At 41.5% G+C, this 21,703-nt stretch overlaps 1 protein-coding gene across 2 annotated transcripts in view; it reads left to right on the top strand.

Moving 5' to 3' along the window:
- The window catches only part of Pcca (propionyl-CoA carboxylase subunit alpha), a 774,935-nt gene that overhangs the window by 400,596 nt on the left and 352,636 nt on the right, over window positions 1–21,703 (top strand). The window contains exon 1 of one of the 2 annotated variants that reach the window (XM_052190574.1): window positions 4,428–4,570. The exons of the other annotated variant lie outside the window; for it this stretch is intronic. Coding sequence (XP_052046534.1) covers window positions 4,481–4,570 — 90 coding nt within the window. The 5' untranslated portion in view covers window positions 4,428–4,480. Of the gene's footprint in view, window positions 1–4,427; window positions 4,571–21,703 lie in introns of those variants that run through there. 2 annotated transcript variants of the gene reach the window in all.

The following is a 21,703-nucleotide window of genomic DNA, read 5'->3' as shown; positions in this document are numbered from 1 at the left end:
TAAAAGTGAACTGACTCCTATCCATTATACTTGGGAGGAACATGAAAACACAACCCAAGCACAATTTTTGTTTTTGAAGAAACTGAGGCCACAAGGCTTGTTTTCTTGGAGTTTTCTCATGAGCACTCAGAATTCCCCTCACACTGCTCCATTCTTGGACTGTGTACTGATACCCAAGTATCTCACAAGTCATTTTGACTTGATGAGTTTCTACTAACTTATAAATCTGAAACTGGAGCTGACATTCCCATGCAGGTAAGCTGCTTAACTTAATAATATATGAAGAGCCAATGTGCTAGCTGCACAGTTTACAATTTTGTCATTAAAGGCAGCAGTTAAGGCCAAGGAAATTACAGTATTCCAAAAGAATTCCATCCATTCCCTTCTCTCTTCCTTTCCTCTGATGTCTTCTTTCTATGATGTACAGTCTGGTCTGGAACACTCTCATGTTCAGGTGATTCTCCTGCCTCAGCCTCTGCAGTGCTGGGACTACAGGCTCACACCTTTTTATATTACTTGAGAATTGAGCCATAGTCTGATTGGATCAATACTTACTGATTCTCATAAGAGCCCTTAATAAAAACTCCAAAGGAGTCAAAATCTTTCTAGGAAGAAAACAGGGCTCCATGGATAGGAAACTGAAGCTGCTATTAAGAGTTATAGGTTCTCAGAAAGTTGCATCCTGATAGCAGACCTATAAGTACTATTATATATTATGCATATCTGCCTATCATCTATCTGTCTATCATCTATCTATCTATCTATCTATCTATCTATCCATCTATCATCTATCTATCTAAGAAATCATAACTTTCACATCCCACTGCTCCTGAGCAAGCCCTGAGGAGCAAGCCAGTAAGCAGCACTCCTCCATGGCCTTTGCATCAGCTCCTGCCTCCAGGTTCCTGCCCTATTTGAATTCTCAACCTGACTTCCTTTGATGATGAACTGTGAAAATGTCAGCCAAATAAGGCCTTTCTTCCCTAGTTTGCTTTTTTTTTGTGGGGGCGGGGAGTCATGATGTTTCATCACGACAATAGAAACCTTTAAAAAAGCAATCCAGAGCCTGCTGTGGTGGTGTGTACCTTTAATCCCAGCACAAAAGAGGTAGATACAGGCAGGTTTATGTGAGTTTTATGACAACCTGGTCTACATGGAGAGGTCTAGAATTGCCAGGGCTACACAGAGAGATACTGTATTGAAAAACCAATAAAACAAAACAATAATAATAAAAAGGAATTCAGGTCAAAAGAAATCATAAAAGTGGGTCCCTGATCACATGGTACTGATATCCGCGTGAGAAAAATGGCAGGGACAGAGTGGTGGTGCTGAGGCCTGAAATCTGAACACTCAGAAGGCCGAGGCAAGATGGCTGCTGTGAGTTCTTAGCTAAACTGTACCGATATTTTAAAAATGCAAACAGAGAAAAATAGAATATAGTATGTGTCTGTGAATAATCTACATTAATATGGGATACTTCTCCATTCAAATTTAGGTGATAAATTGATATTAAAATTTATTTTAAAATTTTAAAATAAATATGGTATAGCTTTTATTGTATTATACTTATGATTTATTAAACATTTACATTATTCATTTTATGTTAATATAATATAGTTTATATGTTCATATATTATATATGTAATGTAGATATGTTTTACATAATATATTATACAAGTTATTATTAAGTGTAAGAAAGTAAACAATAATTTATTTAATATGTATAAGCATAGCACATTAAACTATATAAAAATATAAGATCAATATATGTGATATAATATAATAGCATCATTTTTCCTCTTTTCTTTCTCCCTTTAATCCCTCCCAATCTCCCCTTCCCCCACTCCATCTCAAATTTGCCTTTTTCTTTAATTGGTGTGTGTGTCTACATTCATAAATATATAAATACAATTTGCTCAGTCTACTTAGTATTACTTGTATGTATATGGTTTTAGGGCTATCCAGTTGGTACTGTGTAATTTTATAGGATGCTCATCTCTAGGGAAGAACATTTCTCCCACTCTCAGTGTTCCTTAATTTCCTGTAATTCTTTGTCTTTCATGTTAGCATTTCTATTGGTATTCATCTTGTTTAGGTCTTTTTTAGGCAGCCATGTTGTTGAGGTATGATGAACCAAGTCTCCCTGTCATTTCTAGGAGACAGAATCTCAAAGAAAATTTCTTGGTCCTCTCTAGCTCTTACTGTCTTCCTGCCTCCCCTTCTTTGAGTACCATGTTTATATTATAGGTGTATCCACTGCGGATGGAAAAGGTGTTAAGATTCATTCATATTATTAGTTATTATTATTGAGCTTAACCATGTCCAGCTAAATTGAAATTCTTTAAAATTGAAAATAAATTCTTCTCTCATACAATACATTCTGATCACAGTATACCCTCTGTCCAGTCTTCCCAACTCCTTTGATCTGTTTCTACATTCCCTCTCTGTTTCCCTTCAGAAAGGAGAAGACCTTCAAGAGACAATACTGGGGCTGGAAAGATGGCTCAGTGGTTAAAAGCACTGGCTGTTCTGCAGAGGATCCTGTTTCAATTCCTAGCACCCATGTGCTAACAACTGTCAGTAACTGCAGTTCCAGAGGATCTGACACTCTCTTCTGGCCTCCATGGGTGCTGTATACACATCATAGATAACACATGTAGGCAAAACATTCATATACCTAAAATAAAATAAACAAATCTTTAAAAAAGTTAAAAGGCACATTTGAAGCCATGCATGTAGAAGGTTTGAGCATAGTGGGTTATACAGTTGTGCACTCACTGCTCAGAGCTGTCCCTGCTCTGCTAGCTGGGTGTCCACTCAGTCTTATCTGCTGCAGAGCCCAAGGCAAGTGTTATCTTAAGGAGTCCACGACTTGACTCATTCAGACCTCCCTCTGGAGTATTTACTACATAGTATTTTATCTACTCCCTTTATCTGAAGCAGAAATTAGACTTTGTAGCTGTTTAATCTTTTGGGACACAGAGTTAAGTTTATCTTTAATCTACTAAACCTCTTTGTAAGAACAAACAAGTAGCTTCACAACAGTAGTAGTTACAATGTTGCTTGTTCTCATAGACTATAATTAGAAGGTCTAGCTAGTTATGTCAGCCTTAAGGACAGTGGTAATTGAGTATTTTGCTTCCATGAAAATAATTACGACAGAATTGTGAGGGTGGGGTTGGAGCTTTCAATCATATCTGAGAACTTTGAAGATTGTCACAATTGGGTTAATATTATCTAGTAAGTTATGACCAGAATGAGAAAATCTCTTTGACATAAGGCTTCAAGAAGTTGAGATCAAAACAGGCATTTCATGGGCTGCTTACATGGACCTTATCAAGGTTGGAGAGATGACTCAACAGTTAAGAACGCTGATTTTTCAGAGCATCCGTGTTTGATTCCTAGGACCTACAAGGCTCAAAACTGATGTAACTCCACTTCTAAGAATCTGATGCCCCTTGACCTCTGCAGGCACCAGGCACACATATGGTACACATAAGTCATGCAGGCAAAACACTTATACACAAAGTATACATAAATGAAAATTACAATGGGATATTATAATTTTTCTTCAATGCACTTACTTCATACTTTTCAGATGGAAAAAATACTTGTATGTGTGTATGTTCATGTGTGTGTACATGATATGCATGTGGAGGTCAGAGAACAACTTGTGGAACTTGGTGCTCTCCTTCTCTGATTTAGGTCCCAGAAATCAAACTTAGGTCTTCAAGCTCGGTGGTTAAGTCCTTTTATAGAGCCAAGTAGTTTCTACTACAGACCCCTCTCACTGAAGGAATCTCTTCAGTAAAAACAGGACTTTAAAACAACAACAAACGAAATGCAAAGATGGCGAGGGCAGTAGCAAGAGGGAAGGATAAGGGAAACCAGGTTTCCTGACTATGAAAATGGGCTTGGCTTCTGGCGCCGGTGAAACAGGTAATCCGTTGCAATTTATGTTCCTACTCTGGTAAGAACTCGCAGCTCCTCTGCTATTCGCAAATTTTGAAATTGTTTTTCGGGCTGTCCACATGTCGCAGCCTGGCTTCGTGACTGTTTCAAGTTAATTCTCTAGGACAGGCGAAGTAATTGTGCACCAGTCCTGATAGAGAGACGTTTATTGGTGAGATCTATTTTAAAATAACCAGCGAGAAATTAAAAGGGGCATGGATACACCCGATTGGCCGTCGGTGGTTCTTTGGCGGCCGAGTGCCGGCTCCAGTCAGCTTTTTTAGCAGTAAGGGAGTTGGACTAGCCTGGAGCTCCTGGGTCGGCTCCCTCTGGGTCCTAGCGCCGTCCCCTACACAACCCCAAGTCCTCTGGCTCTGCGCGGCAGCCTGACCAGCTCCCACCCACGCTTGCAAACCCGGGGCGGAGCTTAGAACCCAAGGCTCCTGATTGGCCGAACCACGGGCGCGCCCCTTCCCCGCCCCTTGACGAGGGTGAGAGGTCAGCGGCTGGCAAGTCTGCTGGGTCGACAATGGCGGGGTTGTGGGTCAGGACCATGGCGCTGTTGGCGGCTAGGCGGCATTGGCGGCGGTCCTCGCAGCAACTGCTGTGGACGCTGAAGGTGAGCAGAGCCGGGCTCGCGTGGGCCTGGTTGCCCGGGCTTCCCAGGCGACACCCACGGCTCATCCCGGCCAGCCCGGGTCCCGAGCAGGCTGCGCTCACACTTTATCCTGCCACCGGGCATCTCTTGAACACTCATACCCGAGGGAACAGGCTTAAGTGGGCCGAGCTTTTCCTGAGCTCTTCCGGGATGGCCTTCGGGCTTGGATCCCAGAGTCTCTCAGTGTTGGCTTTCTCCTGCACCTTTCTAGAGAGCGCTTGTAAGAGTCCACACGCTCTTTGGCTGTCTTTGCAGCGACTTTGAAGGGGCATCGTGAATTGTTCTTTGAATAGTTAAGGCTGTGAGTTTGAAAATGCCGTGCTAAGTCAAGATTGTTAACAGGGTACACGTGTGACCTGAAATCCTGCTTAAACTGAATGACACCATTGTAGTGCGTGAGAAATGCACCCTTTGAATTTATTTTTCTTGGTAAGAACTGCAAGGCCTGGTTAGAAATGTAGTTTACGTCACTGTGGTTTACCCAGGATGTCATGATGACATTTTGACACAGATTTGGAATTTGTGTTAACCTCCTTTCTCCTTCCATATGGGATGTACTGGCCTTGCCGGCACTGACTTCCCTAACGTTCAAAGTACTCTTACTAATTCACTTGAGCAGATTTCTTAAAACGAATGTTCCGTGTATACCCCTTGAAAGCTGGTTGAGTGTGCTTGCTAAACTTCCCTGCCATTCAGTCACCGGTAGTGCTGTACACCTGTAATCACACCATTGGAAAGGACGAACCATTGGTTCAGGCCAGGTTACATGGAAGAAACCTGACTCAAATCCTTCCCTACCTCTCAGAAGAAAAAGTTAAAAATTTATTTTCTACAGTGTTTGGTTTATGGTCATTGAAATTTGAGTTGGGTGATCTGCCTGTTGTTTTTTGTTTTTTTGTTTTTTGTTTTTTGTTTTGAGAAACAGGTTTCTCTGTGTAGCTCCCTGGCTGTTCTGGAACACTCTGTGTAGACCAGTCTGGTCCCAAAGTCACAAGAGACCTCCCTGCCTCTGACTCCTGAGTGTAGAGTGTACTGCTGTGCTCAGCCTTTTACTCTTTTTAAGGAAATGCAAACACTAAGGCTGTGTGAGCTGGAAGGTTATCTCTGGTGCCAGCCTCAGAATGCTGTCTCTCATTGTTCTTTGTGTTGCCACACCACTTTTGTTTCTTAACTTTTATCATCCTGTAATCATTTAATCTACGTTTGCTCTTGCTAAGACTTTGACACATTTCCTTACGAAATTACCCTCAGTGGGAAGGTATGGTCTTTGGAGTTACACTTTCTATATTTCTTCTTCTGTGGGGTTTGTTTTCTTGAGACAGGGCCTCACTTTGCCTAGCTTGGCCTCAAATTTGCTGTGTACTGGAGGAAGATTTTAGTCTCCTGCCCCTACCCTAGGGCAGAGGACTGAGCCGGGAGGCCCTGCACTTGTTAGACAAGCAATCTGTCGTGGAGCTAATCCCCAATCCCTGCTCAACTTTGCAAGTGCTGGCATTACAGGCATCCACCAGGTTTAGATGTTATACATTGGATGTGTGCTTTTTTAGATAATTTTTTTTTTTTACAAACAAATCTTTATTGAATGCTTCCTGTCTAAGGGGTGAGTACAGTTCCTAGTGTTTATGAAATTCCATCTAGTAATGAGGCAATAACTTTAAAGGGCTGTTGAGTTTTTTGGTGGTGAAATAAAATAAAATAGACTGGGCTGACCAAGTCAATATTTTGACCTTATATTCTAAGCAAGTATTGTGAATTAAGTCATTCCGTTCTCATATTAAGCATATAAAATCACTTACAGAAGATGGACTCAAGGCTATAGAACTAGTAAGTGGCAGTCTCCGAACTTGGAAACTCTAGGCCTGGTACACTGAGGCAGCGCTGTATCACTCCAGCTTCTGTACATTGCCAGCTTCCTCAAAACAGGCAATACTCTTATTTATATTATGCTACTTAAGTTAAACACTGTTTCAACAAGGGCCAGTTAGATGCCTCAGTGGGCAAGGGTGACTTCTACAAAACCATGGTGACTTGGGTTCATACTTGGAACCCAAACAAAGGTGGAAGAAGAACTGATTCCATGAGATTGTGCTCTGACCTTATCATATACACAACCATAATAAAATGGCAAAAATTTACACAACTAGACCTATAGAGATGGTTCAGTCCTTAAAAGCACTTCCTGAGAGCCTGGGTTTGATTCACTCAGAACCATTAAGAGTTCTGGCCTTCCAAGGCACCAGATATATATGTGGTACAGAGACATACACACAGAAGAAACACTCATACACATAAATTAAAAAAAATCTTAATTATATAATTTTTGAAGGGTGAGGTGACCTTTTTTCTAGAAAAGAAAAAAATAGTGTTGTGAGAGAATAGGCCGTGTCTTGGGCTCATGTCCACAGGGCACATCGAGGACGTGAGAAGAGTCCACGGAGGCTCCTGAGCAGAGTCTGGATGGTGTTGGAGAGGAATCAGACCGTTGCTGGTTTGATTTCATTATGTTGTATTTCTTGGGGTAGTGTTAATCCCTTGGTATTGCAAGGTAGAGGAAAGGACCATGGTGTTTTAGACTCAGGCTAACAGAGGAAGTGGTTGTCAATCATTGCTGCTGTGTACTAGCTGTGTAATATAGAAGCTTTCTTTGTGTGTGAATGTGCACATGTGTGTTCATGCATGTAGAGTCTAGAGGTCAGTGTCAGGTGTTTTCCTCAGTCACTTCCCACTGCTTTTTTGGGGGGGGGGGTGGCAGGATGTTTTACTGAATGTGGAGCTCTTTGATTCGGTTAGACTGACCAATCAACCAACCCTGGGCTTCCTGTCTCTGCTTTCCTAGGGATATCCTGTACCTGGCTTTTTGGGGGATCAAACTCTGGTCCTTATGCCTGCATGGCAAATACTTTACTGACTGAGCTATCTCCCTAGCACTTAAAAAAAAAAATTACATTTATTTAGTGTAGGTGTGTATACCATAGTGTGGACAACTTTCAGAAGTTAGTTTTTACCTTCTGCAATGTCATCAGGCTATACAGTAAGTGCCTTTATTTTCTGAGCCATCTTACCTCCCCCCTTTTTTTTAAATAAGATATGTGCACTCTTTCATGAGTTTATCTATACCATCTGCATGTAGTAGCAGAGGGTATAGTGGATGCCTGGAAACTGGAGTTAGTCAGTTGTAAGTTGCCACGTGGATGATGGTGACAGAACCTGGATTCTTTAAAAGAACAATATGCACTCTTGGTCTCTAAGCCATCATTAACCTCCTTCCTTTGTGTTTTGAGGCAAGATCTCATACAGGCTAGGCTGGGCTTGAACTCTCTGTAGCTGAGGCTGACCTTGAACCTCTGATCTGCTTCCTGTGTGCTGGAATTAGTGCTCCACTACAGCAGATTTATACAGATCTGGGGTCATGTTAGCATGTACTCAGCCAACAGAGCTGTATCTCAGATGCATGGGATCTCTCATGTTTCTTTAATGTGTCAGTAACATCATGTCAATGTTGTTGTCTTAGTACAGTGTCACAGTAGGTGCCGAATATGGGGTGGCAGAGTGCTGTCCCAGTTGTGCCACAGAGCATTCCTTTTCTGACCTTCACCGTAATGGGGGAACTGCTTCTGGCCTCTTTGCCATGCTTCCTGTATGTATGTGGACTCCAACTGCATCCCACCTCTCTGTTACAAGTGGAACCTTTTCAGATTTTACACCCTCCCATTTCCCTTTCTATGTCTCTAAACTTCTGGATGGAAGGCAGATTGCTTACTCTTGACTAGTCTAGGAATTCCAGAACATTCTTCAAGCCAGTTAACAGATGTGCTTAGATTTAGGGTACATGTATTATTAGTGGCAGCAGGACACTGTCCCATCCTCCTTCTGAGGAGGTTGAGGAGGTCTGAGGAGCTCCCTTATCTTCTAGGGACCTCTACTCAGGTAAAACCAGAGCCTCAATTTTGCTGCAGAAAAGAATTTTGAACTGAACCAGACTGACACAGAGTTAGAGTTTATTAAAGACATTTCTAACATTTCTAAGATTTAAGTGTGGTAGTAAAGAGAAAGAAGAAGTAAGACTTAACCAAGTCTTACACAAGAACACATGTGGGTTTTTAGAAGGAAAGATGCAAATTAAGTGTCATTTCAGGAGTCATGTCTTCTGCTTTCATGGCTTCTGAAGTTTTATCTCAAGAGTTGCTAAGGAGCCCAAGTGAATTTTGCAATGACTCCTGTTACTGGATAGGGTTACAGCTGATGAGGTACAACTGTAAATCAGAAGGGTTGTCAGGTACTTAAGATTTTTACTATAATTTACCTTCAGCACTGAATACAAAAACAGCACTGGATACAGCACTGAAAACAAAAACAAAACCCCAAAACCTTCTTCCCTGTATCATTTAGGATTCTGTAGAGAAACAGAACTGATAGAATCTATCTATTGTCTGTCTTATCTATGTATCTATCCACCCAGTCTGTCTGTCTGTCTGTCCGTCCATCTGCCCATCTGTCCGTCTGTCCATCCATCCATCCATCCATCCATTCATCCATCCATCCAATTATCTAGGATTTATTAGAATGACTTACAGGCTGTGGACTAGCTAGTCCAATGATAGTCCAAGAACCCAATAGCTGTTCTCAACTGGTCATCAGTATATACTGGAGTCCCAAAAAGTGGGCTGTATTGCCAGTGAAGGGATGGACTTGTCAAAGAGATGGTGAGCAGGCAGAGAGAGAGAGAGAGAGAGAGAGAGAGAGAGAGAAGAGGAGAGGAGAGGGAGAGGGAGAGGGAGAGGGAGAGGGAGAGGGAGAGGGAGAGGGAGAGGGAGAGGAGAGAGGGAGGGGAGGAGAGAGGAGGAGGGGAGAGGAGAGGAGAAGAGAAGAGATTTCTTTTTTATATCCTTTCTATAGGCTGCCAGCAGAAGGTATGGCCCAGATTAAAGGTACCCATCTACCTGGGTTTTAGGGTTTTAGTTAATTCCAGATGTAGTCAAGTTTACAACAAGGAATAGCTATTACACCCCCCCCCCCCCAGTAACCTTTGCCTGCCAGTAGCTCCCCACAGGGGAGTGAGGCCTTCAGTGTTTGTCCTTTGGGGGATATTGATAGCTGGATTTTGTGAAGGTAACCATAGATGCTTTGAGTTCATGGGTGCAGTGGCTGTGCTGTATTTGGAAGACAGTGTGTCACAGTACTGTTCTCCATTTCCCTGCTCTGACACTCTTTCTGCTCCCTCTTTAGTGAGCCTCTGAAGGACTCACAGAGATGTCCATTTAGGACTGAGCACTCAACAGTCACTTGCTCTTAGCACTTGGACTACTTAGCTGTCCCCTACTGAAACCAGAATTCTCTCTGACTAAGTCTGAGGAACACTAGTCTATAGATAAACATAGATATTTAGAAAGCAGTTTGACAAAGTGCCCATTTTTTAATGAAAAATTATTTTCCTTTACATGGGTTTGTATTTTGCCTGCATGTATGTCTGTGCACCATGTATGTGCCTTGTGACTATGAAGATCAGAAGAAGCCATTGCATCCATTGGACCTAGAGTTATAGATGGTTGTGAGCTACCATGTGGGTACTGGGAATTGAGCCCTGGTTTCTCCATAAGAGCATCCAGTGCTCTTAACCTATGAGCTCTCCAGTCCAGCAAGATGTCCATTTAGGAAAACAACAGTAATAGGCTCCCTGAGGGCCTATAACCTTCCCTACTTTGTTAACATCTCTCTATAAAAGAGTATTATGTCTATGTGAGCAGCCTTCATAGAAAATGTGGTTAATTGTGTTGGAATTACTGATTTTCAGCTGGCAAGAGGTTTCAACCAGATTCCTAAGTTGGGAGCTCCTTTTTGTCCCCATGCCCCCATGTCCCCATAATTTGTGTTGTATTATTTTCCCCATTATTTGTGTTATATATCTGTCTCATATTGAGTTCACATTTAGTCTTTACTTACTTGATTTGTAAAACAACCTTTAAAACACATTCTGTTTAAATACTTTTTTTTCCTCTAGCTACATTCAGTGACTAGAGGTGTTAGTTTTATGGTAATTGCAACAGTTTATTGAGCTTTTATATGTCTTAAATGGTTTTCACTCCCTCTCCTGGCTCTGAGACTGGTCTCTTGAAGGCTCAGCTGACCTCTAGCTCTCTCTGTAGTTGAGTTTGCCCTTGAACTTCTTATCCTTTTGCCTCCACTTTAGAGTGCTGGGATGACTGGTGTGTCCCACCACATCTTGTGTATGCAGTTTTGGGTAACCAATCCAGTGGTGTGTGCATGGTGGCCTAGCTAGCATTCCATCAACTGTGCTATATCCCCACCCCTTCACATATGTTATCCATGTAGCTGTTAGGTCAGAAATCTGAGTTTTACACAAGAGGAAACTAAGCTTGAGCAGTTAAGTAATTTAAGGATATATAGTTGACTGGGGTAAAGTCTAAACCTTGGATTGTATTTGAGTCTAAAGCCTTGCTTTTCCACTAATAACTTGTTTATTATCTGTATGATAGTCTCATTGTGTGATACTGTCACAGTTTGAAAACTTAACCTGTACTTTTGAAAATTTTAATCATAGGTAGTACTTTAGGACTGGCCAAAGGTAAATCTTTCTAACATTTAGTTTAGAAAAAAAAAAATCTAAGCTTATTTCAGAAACTGATTTCTTTTTTTTTTTAAATATTTATTTATTTATTTATTTGTTTATTTATTTATTTATTATATGTAAGTACACTGTAGCTGTCTTCAGACACGCCAGAAGAGGATGTCAGATCTTGTTACAGATGGCTGTGAGCCACCATGTGGTTGCTGGGATTTGAACTCAGGACCTTTGGAAGTCAGTGCTCTTAACCACTGAGCCACCTCTCCAGCCCCAGAAATTGATTTCTATTGTAATAAAACATTTATGGCAAAAAAAAAAAAATTGATGGCATTTATTTATTTATTTAAGACAGGGTTTCTCTATATAATCCAGGCTGTTCTGGAACTACTGTGTAGATCAGGCTGACCTTGAATGCCTCTGTCTTCTGAGTGCTACAATTAATGGCCTTGGCTACCATGCCCTTTAGGCTGGTCAATAGTACATTTAAACTACATTTTGGCTATTATTTGTTTCTTCAGTTCAAAAGAGAGGAAAAACATGGCAATAGCCTTGTTCTAACTATAAGGGAAGTTGGCGACATCTTTGGTCAAGAGAAATGAAAAAACAATTGCTTAAATGGGTCTGTGGTTCATCTACATATTTATTTTCATTTTAAAATTTTATGTGCATGATTGATTTGCCTACATGTATGCTTGTGTACTACATATATGCAATGCCTATGGTGACCAGAAGATCCCTTGGAACTTGTGATGGTTTGTATATGCTTGGTCCAGGGAATGGCACTATTAGGAGGTGTCCCGCGCTTCCGTCTCGCCAGCAAGAATGACGCGGCACACTCAGGATCCTTCTGCAGAAAGCTTTAATGCATCTTGAGAGGGAGAGCATAAGCTTACAGGGCGGAGACCCTGAGGGAGCGCGAACCCAAGTCTTATATAGGCAAGTCCTCTCGCCTTGGACGTGGCGTACCCTGGTTGGCTGCGGCTCATCACCCCATATGACGCCACGAGGTAGGCAGAGACTCAGTGGCGGGAAATTCCACTCGGGCATGCGCACTCAGCCTGTTTACGGCTCAGCAAGAACAGGATGTAGGCGCCATCTTGTAATGGAGGTCATAGGAGCGTTCGGGTGGCTCCCGACAAGGAGGTGTGGCCTTGTTGGAGTAGGTGTGTCACTGTGGGTGTGGGTTTAAGACCCTAATCCTAGCTGCCTGGAAGCCAGTCTTCCATTAGGAGTCTTCAGATGAAGATGTGGTGGCTGTTTCTTGCCTTGATGATTATGGACTGAACCTCTGAGCCTGTAAGCTAGCCCCAATGAAATGTTGTTTCTTTGTAAGAGTTGCCTTGGTCATGGTGTCTGTTCATAGCAGTAAAACCATAACTAAGATAGAACTAGAGTTCCAGACAGTTGTGAACTGCCATGTGGGTTCTGGGAATAGAACTCCTGGTTCTATGGAAGAGCAATCAGTGCTTTTAACCACTCAACCATTTTTCTCTCCCTTCCTTCCTTCCTTCCTTCCTTCCATCCATCCATCCATCCATCCATCCATCCATCCATCCATCCATTTATCTATGTTGATAAGTAGGTGAATGGGCAAAGGATGTGGATGAAAATTTTTTAAAAACAATTATTTACTTATTTATTCAATATATATTAGTACACAGTAGCTATCTATCTTCAGATGTACCAGAAGAGGGCATTGGATCCCATACAGATAGTTGTAAGCCACCATGTGGTTTCTGGGAATTGAACTCTGGACCTCTAGAAGAGCAGCCAGTGCTCTTAACCACTGAGCCATCTCTCCAACCTGTGAATGGAAATTTTAGACAGAAATACAGGGTTTCATAGAGGTATCTGTGGTTACAGGCTGACCAGGGTATAGTGTGTTAACTCTTCACTACTGATGGGTACCAAAGAAATAAAAAGGAGAGTTGGTTAATTTGGCTCCTTGTTGCAGAGGTCTTACTTAATGATCATGTGTTCTACTTCTATGGGCTGAACATCATAGTGGGGAACACTGGGACAGGGCAGCTACCTCATGATGGACAGGAGGCAGAGCACAGGAAGAGGGCTCAGACATAAGTCCCCAAGAACCTGCCCCTAGTGTAACCTTCCTTTATCCAGGCCCCATCTCTGGATATTAGCACTGATGGTACTAATGATTGTGTCTCCACAAGTACTATCAAATTATGAAACCACCATTAGAGTCAGAGCTCTCAAGATCCAACCACTTTCAAGATATACCTTTGAATATTCCTGCTTTGGGCACCAAGCCTTTTATTCTTGACTTGTTAGGGGTATGTTTTAGACTCAATCCATAGTACAGCATAAGAACATTCAAGAAGTAATTTCCATCCATCTACGTTTGTTTGTTCTTGTAGCTGTCTTTTCACTTAAAGAATATTTGGTAGTAATTTTGAAGCATCTTTTGAATCTCAGGCATTGTGATACATGACAATAAGACTGGGGAGAAACTGGGGCTGGAGGTGCTTAGTAGTTGAGAACACTTGCTACTTTTGCTACTGGTGTGGCATTTCACCACACTCCAATTCGAAGGGATATGAGTTTCTTTTGACTTTGATGGGCATAGCATGTATGTCGTGCACTTACATATATGCAGACACTCACACATACACAATAAAAACAAAAACAAATCTTTATTTTTTATTAGATATTTTCTTTATTTACATTTCAAATGCTATCCCCTTTCCTGTTTTCCCCTTCGAAAACCCCCTAACCCATCTTCCCTCCCCTTGCTCACCAACTCACCCACTCCTGCTTCCCTGTCCTGGCATTCCCTTACACTGGGGCAGCAAGACTTCACAGGACCAAGGGCCTCTCGACTCTCACTGATACCCTACAAGGCCATCCTCTGCTACTTATGCAGCTGGAGCCATGGGTCCCTCCATGTGTACTCTTTGGTTGGTGGTTTAGTCCCTGGGAGCTCTGGGGGTACTGATTGGTTCATATGGTTGTTCCTTCTATGGGACTGTAAACTCCTTCAGCTCCTTGGGTCCTTTCTCTAGCTCGTCCGTTGGGGGCCCTGTGCTCAATTCAATGGTTGACTGAGAGCGTTCCCCTCTGTATTTGTCAGGCTCTGGCAGAGCTTCTCAGGAGACAGCTATATCAGGCTCCTGTCAGCAAGCACTTGTTGGCATCCACAATAGTGTCTGGTTTTGATAACTATATGGGATGGATCCCCAGGTGGGGCAGTCTTTGGATGGTCTTTCTTTCAGTCTCTGATCCACACTTTGTATCTCATCCTATGGGTATTTTGTCCCCTCCTTCTAAGAAGGACCAGATTATCCATACTTTGGTCTTCCTTCTTCTTGAGCTTAAAACAAATCTTTAAAAATACAATTGTAGGGTGGTGGTGGCACATGCCTTTAACCCCAGCACTCTGTAAGGTAGAAGATGTGGATCTCTGTGACTTTGAGGTCAGCCTGGTCTACAGATGAAGTTCCAGGACAAAGAAACCCTGTCTCCCCCTCCAAAGTCCCGCAAAAATAATACCCCTCCCCCCAAAAACCAAACCAAACCAAAGACCAGGAGACAGTAAAACAGTTTGTCACAGGTACAGAGAGAACAAGGATTAAAAGTTAATGTTGGTGAAAGAATTTGTAAGTTCATTGGATTTGAGTGAGAAGGAAGTCTCCTTCAACAGTAGGCATAGACATAAGTGCTTAGCTGCTTCAGTAGCATGATATAGTGGTATATGCATTAATACTGCTTTTGCTTTGCCGATACTAGGGTTGTAGATATCTCTTGCAGGCTTTATGAGGACCTACTCTCCCCCAACAAGCATATTAATAGGCCTGATGCAGTGATCATAGCTGCCCTGCTTTAAGACAAGATATCTGCCCAACAGCATTTGCTGAACGTTAGATTACTTTTGTTGTTCATGCTTGTAGCCAAGGGATGGTGTTTCAGAATATCTTACAAAATCTTCTTTGTTTCAGCTTTAGGAATTTTACCTCTTGATCAACCTCTCCCATGCGTTGCTTACTTTGGCATGTAAAAGTCTGTTGCAATGATCTGCTTTTGGGGTATTATGTTTTTATCTGAAAAATCTCTCCAATTATTATTTAAGTTGGCAACTGTTATCCTATTATGGTGAATCTTGATCATCTTGATTTGATTAAATTTGCACCTTATTTTAGACACTGAGGACAACTGAAGACAACTCCTTAGAGTCAGTCAGTCGGGAGGATCTGACCTAATGAACAGCCATGTTGGTAGATATTTTTTTGTTTATTGTTTGTTTTCTGTTTTTTGAGACAGGGTTTCTCTGTGTAGCCCTGGCTGTCCTGGAACTCACTCTGTAGACCAGGCTGGCCTGAACTCAGAAATTTACCTGCCTCTGCCTCCCAAGTGCCGGGATTAAAGACGTGCGCCACCACTGTCTGGCCATGTTGGTAGATTTAAATTCTGAATAGACTATTGTAAGGTGGTGGAACTAGGGGAGGTGTTGCCCAGCTGGTACACATCTTTGGCCACTAAAGATGTATTTGTGGGTTTTACCTTGCGTATTCCTGTTACTGCTCTACTCTGCTTCCTGTCCATGGGGATAGATAGCTCTGCTATGCTGATGTGTACAAAGCCCAGACATGGTAATAACTGTATTAAGTCTTTTGTGTAGGGCTGTCGGTCTGATAACCTTTTATGAGCAGTTGAATTCAGGTAGTCTCACCTGAGAATTCTTCTTTTATATATTGTTGTCCCTTACTTATTTGATTGTGACTTAACAAAATAACCCCCTTTTTTGCTTCTTAGAAAAAATTTCAGTGATAAGGAAGTAGTGATAATGTTGGTTCTGGGTAGAAAAAAGGGAAGACGCTTTGTACACATGGCTTTGAACATGAAGCCTGCATGTGATGGTCAAGGTGACTAGCGTTTTGAATGGAGAGTATGTCAAGGCAAAGTTGGGAGATGGAATTGCGTTCAGTATAATCAAGGGGTAGGTAGAGTTAGTGCGTGTTATACAGTGCATGAGAGGGGATGCTGAGAAATGAGGTGAGGCAAGACACAGTCATCTCAACTCTCATTCATAGTTTAAAAATGAGAGTCCAGCTAGGCTTTAGGTAGGACAGGCTTGTAATTTCATCTTCTCAGGGAACTGAGGTAGGATGATCACATTTCAACCTGGGAAACTTAGTTTATCAAAAAAATTAGAAGGCTGTAATGTACAGTGGTAGAGTGTTTGCCTAGCACATGTGAGTCCTGACTTGGTCACACCAACACCAAACAGACACATAAATTGGAGTCTATGGATGTTTGGAGCAATAAGATTCACAGTTTTGAAAAGAGCATGACTGCTGTCTGAGGAGTGTTTGAGGGTGAATTCCATGGGGAAAGTGGAAACAAGGAAACTCATCAGGAGGCTACTGAAGATCAACCAGAGGTGATGGTGACTTGTTTAGATTACAGAGGTAGAATTGGTGAGGATTGTCCAGATTTGGAATATATTTTCGAACTAAATCCAATAGTACTTGATTGTGGTCAAGCATGCGAAGGAATTACATGTAAAGATGGTACCAAGAATGATTCTTTAGACATAAACACAGAAAGGTACATACCATATTGTATGGTTTTGTTCATGGACTCTCAATAGATGCCTCCCAAGAGAAGAAGAATACTTTACTGGGAGAAAACTTTCATGACAGGATGTGGATAGTTCAATGTTGTGCAGGCCTTCTGCAGACAATTGTAACTTTTGTGAATTCTTGAATACAGTGGTATTTCACAGTTCTGCACAATTCTTTGGCTCAACAATTCTTTCTATTTTTTCTTTTAATGATTTCCCCTGAACATTGAAGGGACTGATGCACATACTTACTTAGAGCTGAACACACAGTAATCACTTATACGCACCTTGACCAATTATGAATCTTTGCAGTTAAGGCTGCCTACTGCAAGAGAGATAGCCCAGTCAATTAAGTTACCTGCTACCAAACCTGATGACCTGAGTTCCACCTTCTGGTACCCAGATAGTCAGAGAAGATGGACTTCTATAAGTTGTGCTCTGACCTTTACATGTATAGCACATGCATACACATGCACACACATTTGAATGCACATGAAATGAAATTAATTGTTTTAAAAGACATTCCTCTGACCAAAGCTGATAGTAGTATTAATTTATGGAAGTAAATATAATTATTTTGAATGTAATTTGAAGCCCTATATCCATTTAGAAAACAAGAGCATAGCTTCCCTTACTAAGGCCTGTGTTCTCTATGCTTTGGGCATTTGACCAGTTTTTCAGTACCAGACATAAAGTCTTTACTGTGGAGTGTGCCCCAGTCTCCATCAGAAAGTGACTGGTTATCCTGTAATAGACTTCCCACTACTGTAGCAGGGGCACATCCTGCCTCTCTGGTCTATTGGGTGTTGTGTGTAATATCCATAGCTGATTAAGACTTGACTTTTCTTCTCCAGCAGCCTGCCTTGTACTTTTTTAAACAATGAGGGCAAGCCAATAGGGTGGATGCTTCTAGCTCAATTGGTTTCTTTGTGTCCTATAGCCAGAGCCTGTGGTGTCTTCATCAATAGGATGTTACTGTTTAGTTCTGATGGACAAATCAACAGTGGTGGCAACACTCTGTATTATTTGGGGTCTTCAAAATTTTTCCTGAAGAATGACTTATAGACAGGTAGCCTGTCTCTGGCACTTGGGTTTGCATTTGATAACCTATGGCTTCTTGGAGCATGTCTGTATACCTATATAGAGTGTCTCATTCAAACTTGAGAAAAGTTGTATGTGTGTGTGTGTGTGTGTGTGTGTGAGTGTGAGTGTGAGTGTGTGTGTGTATTTGGAAGTATAGAGCTAAGAACAACCTAGTATGCCATTACAGGGTTTCATTGACTTGAAACTCACTGGTAGCTAGACTGTCTGGCCAATCAAATATGTCTTAGTGCTTTAATCACACCATATTAATAAAGTTAGTCATAAAAAGAAAAAGGACGTCTATGTCTCTTAGATATAAAAATGATATTGAGTTTTATAGTAGTCATGAAAGCAAAGGAAGTAGTAGACTGGATAGATGTCTCTGCAAGTAAGGAAACTTTAATTTATCAGGATAAATGGAGCTTACTCTAAGCCAGGCAACGTGACACATGCCTGTAAACTCAGCATCAGGGAGGCTACATTGTAGTCTTAAGGCAGCCAGGGTTCCACAGCAAGAGCCTGTCTCAGTATCATCTTAGCATTACACAGGTAGAGTATCCATGTGGATATACAAGTTTGATACTGGATTTCCCTCCTGTTTTTAATATATCAATGGGGAGAAACAAAAGACTGATAAAAAGGCAACTAGCAATTTAAGAAGTAACTTGCTTGTTTCTTTTTTTACAAAAAAAAAAAAAAAAAAAAAAGTGGACCTTTAGCTGGTTGCTGTAAATTTGGCACTTTTTGACACATCAGGTTGTATGAGAACAGTTCTGTAGAAGTGGGTTGTTGAGGTTTTTTGGGGCACAAGCTTATGTAGGACTTGTGTGAAGTGAAGAATGCAGGATAGAACAGAGGAAACGTTCAGCCAGCATCCCTCTCTGCCTGGAGACTGCTATCAGTTTTATCCTTAGGAAGGCTTGTAGATCAGTGCTTCATTGTATAGCTGCAGTTCCCCAGATATGCAAAGGTCGAGCGTCTGGGGTGAGTCCAGCTGTCTGTTTTATTCAGCAAGTCTTCCAGTGGTTCTGATGCATTGTGCAGATTGAGAGCCACTGCTCAAGAGCAGGGCTATGAAGTTGTTAACTGCATAAAGAGAGTTACAAATGGATTAAAAAAATGCCAGCATTTGTATTTTAAACATTAAAAGACCACTTTGACCTGAGAAGCTAGCTCAGTCAGTAAGGTGTCTGCCATCCAAGCATGAGAAACTGAGTTAGGCTCTCTGGAACCCATGTAGAAAATTCTGGTGTGGTATGCGACTGCAGTCCTAGTGCTGGGGGAGCAAAGCCAGACTAGCCAGTCAGTGATCTCTGGGTTCATCGACACCTGACTTAAAAAGAGTATGGAAGAAAGACCTTGGCTTCCACACACATATGTACATATATGTACCGGCATGCAAATGTGCATATGCATAAACATGTATACATCCATATACTATGTATAAATTTACACAAAAGAAAAAGACTAATGTTTATCTTTAAAACATTAAAAACTGAATACTTGGGGTTTTTTCTTATTAGTTTATCAGTGAAAAAATTTTAAAAGATTAAGTACAAGTAGAAGCACATGGATTTCTGTGAGTTTGAGGCCAACAAAACAAGCTTAAGGCGTGCCAGGGCTATAGAGTAAAAAAAAAAAAAAAAAAAAGGTTAAAGGAACAATGTAATGTAATGATCTCTTTTTTTGGCTTGAATTTCAATTGTAGAGTCAGGTACAGGATAGAATTAGTGTTCCTACCAATTGAGAGGAAGAGGTTGGCTTTAGAGCAGTCATTCTCAACCTGTGGGTCATGACCCCTTTGGCAACCCTCCTTCTCTAAAAATATTTACATTATGGTTCAGAACAGTAGAAAAACTGGATTTATGAAGTAGAACAAAAATAATGTTATGGTTTGGGATCCTCACAACATGAGGAGCAAAATTAAATGGTAGCAGTACTAGGAAGGTTGGGAACCATGGCTCTGGAGACTGAGAAGGGCTGAAGAGAGCACACAATTGGTCCTTTCAAACCCAGCCAGAACAGAGCCCTTGGGTTACCTTTTTGTGTAACCCATTGAGCTGCATTATAATGGCAGTTAGAGCTATCCCTCAGAAATGCGATTGAATACCTATCAAATCCTGATTTCTAGAAAGATACAACAGTTTTACCTTGAACCTTCTCTGTGTGACTTTGAGTTTTAGCCCTGGTCATTTGGGCCTGGAACCATAGCTTAGTCAAAAGAGTGGCTATCTGTGACTCTTATCAGGGAATTGTTTCCAAGATCAAGTGTGTAATTTGGATTCAGGCTAATGGCCACCAAACCTATTTCACATGCTCAGTTTATGTAAGTGGCTGGCTGCCATATGGGAGCAGCTCACGTTGTGTCATTGAACTGGCTCTCTTTTGAGATGAGGGAGCTGACTGTGACCATGGTTGGAGCTTGAGAGGCAGGAGCTTTCAGAATTGATAGAGAATTTCTGTATAGTTGGGGTTGGAGAGATGGCTCAGTGGTTAAGAGTGCTTACTAATTTTGCAGAGGACAAGGTTTGGTCTCAGGACCTACATGGAAACTTACGACCATTTGTAACTCTAAGTTTTAGGGAATCTGACACTGTAGGCTTAGATTTTTCAAAACCTAGTTTAATAAGGGTTCTTAAGTGCTTTAACCTCCTTTTTAATCTACAACCTACCAGAGGTAGTAAGAAAGGAAAGGTTCCTAGGACAAAAGAGGATGTGGATCTGTTTAGAAGTAGTTCTTTGGGACAATTACAATCGTCATTGTCAGTGTATCAGTAGTTCAGTTCACATGAATCAGCAGTGATAACTCAGTCCACTTGCAGACACCATTTACAGCAGTTCAATCGAGAAGAAACTGAGAGGCTCTGCCAATAGGCCTGAGTCTGCTCAAAAGCAGCAAGAAACTACCAGAATACCACCAGAAGTTCTTTGTTGTGTTTCGGTCTATGAAGTCACAACAATGATCAGAAAACAATGCAAGGCAAACCAGTGCCACAGCATCATCAGTGAAGACCAGCAAAGCGTGGTAAGGCAAACCAATGTAATAACATCATCCACTGTCTGTTGGGTTAGACTTCTTTCCAAACATCATGTGTCCGTTCCAGCAATACATCACATGCCCCCTTTCCAGGCAGCTTCCAGAAAAACATGTCTGTTCTCAGCAAAACACCCCCCACCCCATGTCTGTTTCAGCAAAAACATCCTCTCATAAGACAGTTTCCAGAAAAACAACTGAATTTCCTAAGAAACCTGGCATTTCTACTTCATGACACCTCTTTTGAAACTGGAAGGCTCTCTCACACACATGGTGCCCATTTAGGTACAAACACATACACATAAAATAAACAGACATAAGAAAGGAAGAAAGGAAGGAAGGAAGGAAGGAAGGAAGAAAGAAAGAAAGAAAGAAAGAAAGAAAGAAAGAAAGAAAAAAAAAGAAAGAAAAAAAGAAAGAAAAAAAGAAAGAAGATAGGTTGCTAGGTCTGGAAAGATGGCTCAGCCATTAAGAGCACTTCTGTTCTTCCACAGGATCCTGGTTCAATTCCCAGCACCCCCATGGCAGCACAAAACTGTAACTTCAGTTCCAGGGAATTTGGTACCCTCACACAGCCATACAATGCACATAAAATAAATAAATAAAATTATAAAGAAAGTACCCATGATGTGGAGAGCAGGTGTGAATGCTAAATGCCAGAGTGGCATGGGTATTCTTGGTGAGAAGGGTCTACGTGATACCCTGGGTACTGGTGAGCTAGCAGGAATGGCATGGTAAGAGTCTAGGTGGTTGAAGCTTTTGAATTGGAATATATAATTTCCTTATGTTCTACCTTAGTATGGAGACAGAGGT

Source organism: Apodemus sylvaticus, chromosome 8 (genome assembly GCF_947179515.1).
Source record: "Apodemus sylvaticus chromosome 8, mApoSyl1.1, whole genome shotgun sequence".
NCBI classification, from domain to species: domain Eukaryota; kingdom Metazoa; phylum Chordata; class Mammalia; order Rodentia; family Muridae; genus Apodemus; species Apodemus sylvaticus.
Note: the sequence above shows the minus strand (reverse complement) of the source record. Positions and strands in the feature narration are given on the sequence as shown.